Below are 9,415 nucleotides of genomic sequence, written 5' to 3'. Positions count from 1 at the left end.
TGACTGAGCTGGGTGACTGTATCAAGTGCCACAAGAAAGAATAAACAAAAAGGAGCATGGTTTTATACTTAGCATGTAAGCAACCTTCTGGCAATGGAGGGAGAGGGAACAGGGATGTAAGGAAATCAAAGTCTGCAAGCAGTCCTTGGATAGAATGAAGAAACAGTTTGGGCAGAGGGAAGAGAACACGGCAGATCAGAATCAGCTTAGAGAGCACATCACCAGAGTGTACAATGAAGTTCCTTCCTGTTTATTCTAAACAATCAACAAAGTTTCTAGTCAAGAATCAAGTCTGAGATCTTCTTTCCTACCAAAGTCATGGATTGTGCATTCTAAAGCTTTGGTGTTTAAGTTTCATTTTAATATACATCTTAAAGTCACACAGCCCCTGAACTCTTTTTAAGGACAAATTTTACACACTCATTTTACCCATACTGCGATTTTTTCAGAGTAAGAATCTGTTGCCTTAATGATTTGAGCAGAATGGTAAAGAGATGCTGTTCCCAAAGTTGACAAACCCAAACCAGTCAAACAGCAGCTTTCACCTGCTATCAGGGAGAATGATGCAAGATGTGAAGCACTGACACTTCAGGCTGTGGCTGCTTCTGGTTCCATTGCACTCACAGACACGATGGCGTAACAGTGTTCAAAATCACTCATCAAAGGTATTACAACCCTTAAAACCTTGGTTTCACTAAAAGTCTTAAGAACTAAGGCAAGCAGGCACAATAAGTCGAGAAACTGAGCAGCCTTGAAGATGATTACTAAGTAATGTAGTTCCTTGGGAACTCAGAAATACTACAGACTTGGCTGGATTTGGGAAACAGGGAGAGATGTAAGTTTTTGTCTTCTCATAACACTGACACTACAAATGATACCTGAAGCTCTGGTTCTATAGTGATGGGCACAGACTCAAAACCTTAGCTGCAAATAGAAAAATAGGCTTATGCAAGACTCTCTTGTGACTAATTGCTACTGACTGTTTAATTGTATGGTTTGATTGCAACATGTTCCTTTCTTCCTATTGATATATTTAAAAGCTGGATGATGAGACATGAAGAGATTTGCTAATCCTGCACCTTCCAGATACCCTCCAAAAGTCAGAGGAGGAAGGAAGCCACAGCGAGTTCTTCCATTTGGCTTCTAACAGCACAGCTGAGATGGAACTCCTCATAATTCTCCTTGCTGTTTTGACTGTCTTTGTTGTTATGGCATTCTATTATGAACATCCCAAGGCAGAAATCCCTCATGGAATTCATCAGCGCCAAAAGCTTTACCTTTTTCATTACTGCCTGAACTTTGCCTTTGGTCTGGTAAGTAAAACTTGATTAAAGCTCAGCTTTTTAACTTCTGATAGAGGGGTAATGGACTGGTGAGTTTTTTAGAATCAATGTTGAAATATATTGCAAATAGGCAACTGGATTCATTTGGTGATGTGAGCAACACTGCAGATACCTTTATCTCAGCTGGGTATAATGCACTCTACTGCTTGCTATATAGCATCAAGGGTAACAGCTGTCTTGTCTTTGTGTTATTGTTTTTGGCACATTTTTTGATCCTTCCCTTTTTTCATCCCTGTTTATCTTCAAAACCAAAACGTGACTTTCACTTGACTTTCTATTTCATCAATTATCCTTTCTTGAATTAATTGCCGCCTCTGTCATTTTAAAACCACTTCTTCTGTGATACCTAAATCAATCTTCTCTTCTTTTAGTGGTTTAAATCATGAAGAAAACCCCCCTCTTCAGTTTCTTTGGCTTGTGCACTACATTTCACTTCAATTCCATGTTCTAATGCTATTATTTCTTCTCCCTCTTCACTGCTACATTGCTTATTAAGTTCTGTTTGAAATCAGCCAGCAAGTTGCTAAGAATGTGACTCAACGTATCTCTCAAGAAGGGCCCTGCCTGGGCCTGAACGCTGCTACGACAGTGAAGCAATGCAACAAAATAGGACAGTAATAGAAGTAAAATTCAATGTTTCTTACATCTACTATACAATGTCTGGACTTCTACATTTTGAAAACACTGTATGAATATTCTTTATTCTTATTTTTCAATTATCTTTTATTTATTCTTTTTAACAAGCTACTCCTGTTGAGCAGGTGGTAGATGGGGCAGATGTGGTAGATGTGGTAGATGTGACAGATGTGGCAGATGCTCTGGACTTTTTTCCTTCAAGTTAAAAAACAGCATGAGTTTGGGAAACCAAAGTCTTATCCTCATTTCTTCCTAAGATTCTTCATAAAACTAAAGTTTAACATGCTGTAACTAGCCTCTCCTTACTTTCTTCAGGCACATGGCTACTTAAACATTTGACATGCTGAAGTATTTGACAGCTTCTTTTATCTACTATTTATTAGTTTGATTGTTTTTCCCATTGATAAAAGCTAAGCCAGGATTTTACTGGTGAGGAATGAAACCATTTGAAAAACACCAAGCTCCCATCTAACAGTTCTAATATAATCTAGAAATTACCAGTAAAGCAAATCCTATTCTGCTTGATAGTAGTGGTAACATTTCTGACAGAGGTAAGATGATATTAATGAGCCAAATTATTGCATTTGTGTGCAAGCAGGCAGGCTTTCCCACAGGCTCAAAGACCTTGCTTTTGGAGAAGTACAGACATGCAGCTGCTATAGAAGAGAAGTTTATCCATCCCTGTCAAGTCTACCGCTTTTTGAATGTCATATTTTGGTAGATACCACAATGAAGATTTATCCAAAACATCATCACACCTAGCCACTTCACTGTAAGAACCATTGGCAGACAAAGGTTGAATTGATCATGGAGTTTTAAGTTGTTCACTATCGATCTCCAGGTAAGATGGACATTTGCACTAATTTGGGGTTTCTTTCCCTTTGTTAACAGGCAAAATTTTTAGAAAAAGTAGGTATCACCTCAGAGATCTATTTCCTCAGGACTCTGATGGATGGAATACCACCATTAAGAGACAAAAACCTATGTATCAAGGACTTGAGGTTTGAAGACGTTGAAGTAAGAATTTACCAGCCAAAAGGATCAACCACTGGCCAAAGAAGAGGAGTTGTTTATTTTCATGGAGGAGTTGGACTGTTTGGAAGCATCCGTAAGTAATAGAAACAATATGAGCTCTAACTACAACTACCGTATAGTTTCTAAGAAAGATAGTAGGCTCAGAATTACAAACAGAAAAAATGAATTTCAGGAGAGCAGAATACTTTTATTGACATGCAGCAGGCATCATGTGGAATTGTCATTATACAGGTAACCTAGAACTTTCAGTCTCTGACCATTTATAATACTTGTTTTCTTCCTTCTTCTCCATTGTGCTTACAAGAAAACTTGAAAATCTCATTAGACTTTTATTCCTTATTTTAAAGAACTCGATTTGTGTTCACATGTGTGTGCAAGGCTGTATGTATGTATACTGCTGTGTGTCCTTACAGTGGCAAAATAAGGCTAAAATTGTTCTGGCATTTGAAATGGAAAGGCAGAAGTGATTAGATGGTGGGTTAGGCACAAGAAACATTATTGTACTAGATTTAGCAGGGGTTTTTCTGTTTGTTTGTTTGCTTGTTTGTTTTAAATAACTTCTGATCTTCAAAATCACTTTAGAAGTGGCAACAGTGGTGCTTTCCATCAATTAACCTTTCAGAGAGGAGACTAAACCAATGCATCAGTGTAACTTCAAGGTTTACTGACAAGAAGATTCCAACAGATGGAACTGAGAGCATTGTCCAGATCAGACCATGCCACAATAAGAGAGTTACAGTGTTGCATTAATCATAGAATAGAGATAAGAATTTCAGAATACTGTAACTCAACTGATATTTAAAGCAATTTACAATTCCATTGAAATGTTTTGTTTCACAGGGGCCTATGAAAGAAAATGCCGCTACTTGGCTAGAAAAACCGACTCAGTGGTTGTGTCTGTTGGGTAAGTGGAGTCAATATGGCCACATAACATGACAGCTATTTGTGCCTCCCTCTAGGTTTATAAGTCTTTCATGTATAGTCACTGCAAGCCAAGTTCTTTGTACAGTGCATACAGTACTTAGATTCAACCATCACATGCATTTCACCAGCACTTATTACTCTTCAGAATAATATGCCAGCTAATCCTCACTTGCTTATTTCCTGATAAAGTCCATTCTAATTCTATAATTTATAGCCACCCCTAAGAGGTGAGGATGTTTTTGTTTCCTAAAGCTGTACCCACACCAAACTCAGTTGAAAGCCAACACTACATTTGATGTGTAACAGTCTCTGCTAAAAACACAGTTGCCCAGACTAATAAATACTTACCTTAGTAGCAGCTCTGAAAAACTAGAGGGGGGGGATAGCCACATTTAACTTGCAATCAACCTGAGGTAAACAGCCAAAATATTCTTCTGATGAACTCTAATGCATGGTTAAAAGAATAAGTCTCTAAAAGCCCAGGAAAAGAGTTGACATCTTGGAAATTGATTCAAATTGCACTCAAATTACATCCCAAAATACTTGAAAAACTATTAACTCATTGACTTAAATGTTTATAGAAACCCATTGAAAACCTTTCATAGTTTCATTAGCAGTTTTCATATTCTCTCACAATTTGCTGGAAAATGTTAACTTCCATTTCTAACTAGAACTGATGATGATTCATACATACCTGCCTTGTCACCTAATTCTACAGTAACCCAGCTTGTGCCTTCAGTCACCTACAAGATAACTAACAAAGTATTTTGCAAAGATAGTGTCCTGACTCCTCCAAACCTTAACAATAGTAGCAGACATCAAAAGTAACCATTGTGATCAATTCTCTTGCTGTAAAGTTAATCTCAAAATGCCTTCCTGTCTTCAGAAAGAAACATATGAATGAGATAATTTACTAGACAGGATTACATTAAAACACTTTCACTCCTCTTTAGATATCGCTTAGCTCCTGAGCATCCATACCCAACCCAGTTTGAGGATTGTCTCACTGCCACCATACACTTCATGAGGACTGCAGAAAATTATGGAGTAGACCCTTCTCGTGTTATCATCTGTGGAGACAGTAGTGGAGGTACACTCACTGCTGCAGTCGCCCAAGCACTGGTGAACAGAACAGATCTCCCAAAGCTGAGAGCACAAATCTTAATATACCCTTTTCTCCAGGTTGTGGACTTTAATTTGCCCTCTTACCAGCAGAATGAGGGAGTTCCTATTTTGTTAAAGGAACGAACCCTTACTCTTGGCTTGAGGTATCTTAATAAAGACTTGTCGGTCGTCGAAGCAATATTTAAAGGTTGCCATATTCCAGAAGATTTGCAACTTAAATATCAGAAATGGGTGAGTCCTGACTACATCCCTCATGAGTTTAAAGCAAGAGGCTACAAACCATTTACAACACATCCATTCTCAGAAGAGCTGTACACACTGGTCAAGACTGTGTTTAGCCCTGTTTTTGCACCGCTGCTAGCTGAAGACAGTGTTATTGCTCAGCTTCCTGAGGCTTTCATTTTGACCTGTGAATTTGATGTGCTTAGAGATGATGGACTGCTGTACAAGAAACGACTGGAGGATCACGGTATAAAAGTGACCTGGTGTCACCTGCAACAGGGATTCCATGGAACAGTATTCTTATCTCTTTTGGGTGGGGTGGTAGCATTCCGATCTGGAAATAAAGGCCTAGCAAAGATACTAGATTTTCTAAGATCAATGTAAAATTCCATTTCTTGCTTTCCTCTCCTGACTCCTGTCTCTCATTGCTTGCAAAGGATTTTTTATAAACACCCTCTATTTTCCTTTTCTTAAATCCTCTTCTTAAACTTCTGCATTCCATCTGTCTTCTCCTTACTCAATAAAATGATTAAGTGATTGCCTTTGCTTCATTGTCTCTTATGACAAGCAAAATCAAGTGAACTTTTTTCTCTACCACTTATTCAGAGTGTTCTCCTGTGCTTACAAAAGATCTAGTCCCCATGGCAATGTGCTTTGTAACGCAGTTGGGCTCAATAAACTTCTGGTAACATTAATCCACAAACTCAGCCTCCTGTGTTTTTTAACCATGCCCTTCAGAAATACTCGAAAAACTGAGAGGTTTTGATTGAGGTAATGACAACTTTATAAGTGCACCTTTCAAAACAACCAAACCACTGGGGAGGCTCCATTTGGCCCTTTGGAATGATAATAATCACATACAGGCCTCTCTCTCTGCATAACGCTAGAGACATTGATTCAGAAGGGTGTTTGATAGTGTCACAAACTCAGCATACAAATTTCCACCTCTAATTGGTATTGATGCAGTATATTCAGAATCTTCTGTCAGCTAAGGTTAGGTGTTTTGTACCAAATTCAAAGTGATGCTGGCACAGATCAGTTAATGAATTCTGGACTTTGACCAGCTTATCTTTTGTGAAATACAGCGAGCAGAAGGAAAGAACATGAGTGAGGGAAAGATACATACTAATGTATTTGTAAAGGGAAAGAGAAAGGTTTTAACTAGAGTAACCTATAACGAACAAAGAATCAGGAAATAACAAGCCAAAGATATCTGTGAAAGTCAAATCAAAGACATTTCAGATCACTTTGCTGCTCAGCAAAATGGCAGTTGTATACACACTGCTCGTGTTATACTTGGCAGTTTTTGTGGCTGGATTTATATTGTTGGTCATGGGGGCAATTCATTTTAATTTCTCCAACATAGAAATTCCTCCTGGAGTGAATCAGCCTGTAAAGCTCCGGATCATTCATATCATTTTAATAACCAGATCTGTGGTGGTAAGTTAACTTGGGGTGATTTCTGGGGGAAGAACGGTGATCCTGGATGTTTCAATGCAGTGCTAGAACCCTGCTTGGAATTACCTTCCAGAGAGAGGGCAGGGCATTGCTGTCATGCTGAGTGTTGTTTCAGAAGCTCAATTTTGCTAAAGAAACCTTTACTAGATGTTTTACACTGCATTATTACAGTCCTGCCTAGCTCTCCCATTAGGCAGAATGTAAACACTGCCTACCATGAGCATTTCAAAGTCTGACTGTGCTGCTACAATGAATTGTGCCAATCTTGCAAGAATTTGATTAAGAACGCTTATACATGTAGGAATGCTGCTATTTCCTTTCTAGGTTCAGGACATACAAGATGTCTTTTGGCCATGCTCTTTAGCTTTTCTTGGACTTGAAGATGAGGAGTTATGTGTTTATTTTGAAGATAAAATTAGAAACTAAACATTTCAGAATTGGTTTTGAGAAGGAGGACTTTTGGTCACACAAATGACAAAATTAGGTAATGTTGCCCATGAGGAGCTGAAGGAATTCCAGCTCCCATTTTATCATGTTTGTATACAATCAGAGACACTAATATTAGTTTCTAGAATCAATTAAAAACAGCTTGTTGCAAAATGTTTCTTCTCTTTGCCTTTAAACAGGGGAAGATTTTGGAGAATATTGGTATCTGCAGTCAGCTTAGTTTTGCCCGGTATGTGCAAGACAGAAGCACTCTAGGAGTGGACCCCAAGCTCTTCATTGAGGACCTTTGTTTTGATAAAGTGCCTGTAAGGATTTATCAGCCTAAGGTTCCATTTGCCAGCCAAAGGAGAGGAGTTATGTTTTTCCATGGAGGTGGATGGGTATTTGGAAGCCTAGGTAAGACATCTAACAGAATGTTAATCAAGTACCTGTGTCACAAATGGGTAAAGTTAATTATTGCTTGATTTGTAGCAGTTATGAAGTTTGACTAAAACCACAGATGCACTCTCCTAAGTCTTGCTGTTAGAAGAAAGCATCTGCAGTGTATGATATGATTTTTCTTAAAGGCAAAGACAATGAGATATGAGGGGAAAAAAATAGTAAGTAAATACTGAAATAAGATGATGAAGGAGTACAAAAGGTCCGAGGAGCTATGTAGGAAAGGGAAAAGTAGAGAGTATTTTATTCCTGTAATTTAATGATTTATGCAGTAGATAACATTAGTGCTCTGGCAAAAAAAATCCAAACCAAACCAAACCCAAACCCCACCAAACATGCTTCTTTCAGAGACCCATGAGAAGCTGTGCCGCTCTATTGCCAAAGGAAGTGAATCAGTGGTTGTATCTGTTGGGTGAGTCTTCCTTCATCATGTTTGTCAGAGATTATTTCCTATAGTGTAAATATCACCTTATAGCTTCCCTGATCATTGCAACAATGATTCTCAGAGAAATGTGTCTGTGAGACTTGTCAAGCATGTGATTTACAAATTCACTCTGCTCTTGTTTGGAGCCACTGAAGACTTGTTCAGGCTGAGTTTTCACTATCTGACCACACCACAAATAATGCTTTGGGATAACTAGCTGCAAAATGAAGTTTTTAATCATTTTTTAGAATCCTGAGGTAATCAGGGTATTGCTGGTTGCAGGAGCCAGTTCCTTCAGTAATACATTTAAAACTAGTATTTCCTTCTTGTAATTCCATTGCTTCTTTCTGTGCACTAGGTACCGTTTAGCCCCTGAACACAAATACCCTGCCGCCTACGAAGACTGTCTTAATGCCACCATACACTTCATGAAGAATTTAGAGCACTATGGCGTGGATCCTGCCCATGTCATTGTCTGTGGGGACAGTGCTGGGGGCAATCTCGCAGCTGCTGTTAGCCAGACTCTTACAACTAGATCAGACCTCCCCAAACTCCGTGCTCAGATCTTGATCTACCCAGGCCTTCAGGCCTTGGACTTCAATTTACCATCCTATCAGCAGAATCGGGCAGTCCCTCTCTTATTCAGAGAACACGCTGCTTTCTATGCTCTGCAGTACCTAAATGGGCACGCACTGCACATGGAAGAGGTCTTGGAGGGTTCCCATATTCCCATAGACATGAAATTAAATTATAGCAAGTGGCTGAGTCCAGACAACATCCCTGAGAAGTTTAAGGTCAGAGGCTACAAACCACAGGTGCTACTTGATTGTACAACTGAAGTTTATGAGGAGGTGCAAAGGTTCTGTGAGCCCAATATGTGTCCACTGTTAGCTGAAGATGCTGTTGTTCACCAGCTGCCCGAGTCTTTCATCTTGACTTGTGAGTACGACGTGCTAAGAGACGACGGCTTGCTTTACAAGAAGAGGCTGGAGGACAACGGAGTTCGAGTGACCTGGTACCACCTCGAGGATGGATTCCATGGAATTCTAAACCTAAATGGTTTTTGTGGTTTCTCATTTCCATCTGGGAAAAGGGGATTGGACAGTGTTGTCAACTTCCTAAAGGGCCTGTAAAAACAACTTTCCCTCTTTATGCTTCACCCACTAATGTTTAAGTCCCTAAACATCAGCAAATGTGTCAGCAAATATATGATACCCCTTTACGTGTAAAATACCAACTTTGATATTCCTGAACTATAAACACTGGCTGAACGCTGGTCTTTGTCCTCATGAGACTATTGACAGTACAGACTTTACAGTTTTACTACTTTCTACGTGCTGTGTTTTATTCCCTTTTCTTTCAA

At 39.1% G+C, this 9,415-nt stretch overlaps 2 protein-coding genes across 2 annotated transcripts; both read left to right on the top strand.

Annotated features, from left to right (window-relative positions):
- Nucleotides 1-1,160: 1,160 nt before the first annotated feature.
- LOC104563536 (arylacetamide deacetylase-like 4) lies at nucleotides 1,161-5,730 on the top strand. The gene is made up of 4 exons (XM_010210013.2): nucleotides 1,161-1,313; nucleotides 2,871-3,087; nucleotides 3,855-3,918; nucleotides 4,892-5,730. The coding sequence occupies exons 1-4, from the start codon at nucleotides 1,161-1,163 to the stop codon at nucleotides 5,667-5,669; spliced, it is 1,212 nt and encodes a 403-aa protein (XP_010208315.1). The 3' UTR covers nucleotides 5,670-5,730.
- Nucleotides 5,731-6,548: 818 nt separating this feature from the next.
- LOC104563533 (arylacetamide deacetylase-like 4) lies at nucleotides 6,549-9,185 on the top strand. Its single transcript, XM_010210011.2, has 4 exons — nucleotides 6,549-6,725; nucleotides 7,370-7,586; nucleotides 7,977-8,040; nucleotides 8,411-9,185. Exons 1-4 carry the CDS (start codon nucleotides 6,549-6,551, stop codon nucleotides 9,183-9,185), a joined length of 1,233 nt encoding a protein of 410 aa, XP_010208313.2.
- The last annotated feature ends 230 nt before the right edge of the window (nucleotides 9,186-9,415 follow it).

This window comes from Colius striatus, chromosome 21 (genome assembly GCF_028858725.1).
Source record: "Colius striatus isolate bColStr4 chromosome 21, bColStr4.1.hap1, whole genome shotgun sequence".
NCBI lineage: Eukaryota > Metazoa > Chordata > Aves > Coliiformes > Coliidae > Colius > Colius striatus.
This window is presented reverse-complemented; position numbering and strand designations above follow the sequence as displayed.

Bases quoted from the DNA above. Each gene is read 5' to 3' on its own strand.
- LOC104563533 (XM_010210011.2), top strand. From the start codon at position 6,549: ATGGCAGTTGTATACACACTGCTCGTGTTATACTTGGCAGTTTTTGTG. The intron at 7,587-7,976 runs GTAAGACATCTA...TGCTTCTTTCAG, and splicing joins ATGGGTATTTGGAAGCCTAG to AGACCCATGAGAAGCTGTGC. The intron at 8,041-8,410 runs GTGAGTCTTCCT...TCTGTGCACTAG, and splicing joins TCAGTGGTTGTATCTGTTGG to GTACCGTTTAGCCCCTGAAC.
- LOC104563536 (XM_010210013.2), top strand. From the start codon at position 1,161: ATGGAACTCCTCATAATTCTCCTTGCTGTTTTGACTGTCTTTGTTGTT. The intron at 1,314-2,870 runs GTAAGTAAAACT...CTTTGTTAACAG, and splicing joins TGAACTTTGCCTTTGGTCTG to GCAAAATTTTTAGAAAAAGT. The intron at 3,088-3,854 runs GTAAGTAATAGA...TTTGTTTCACAG, and splicing joins TGGACTGTTTGGAAGCATCC to GGGCCTATGAAAGAAAATGC.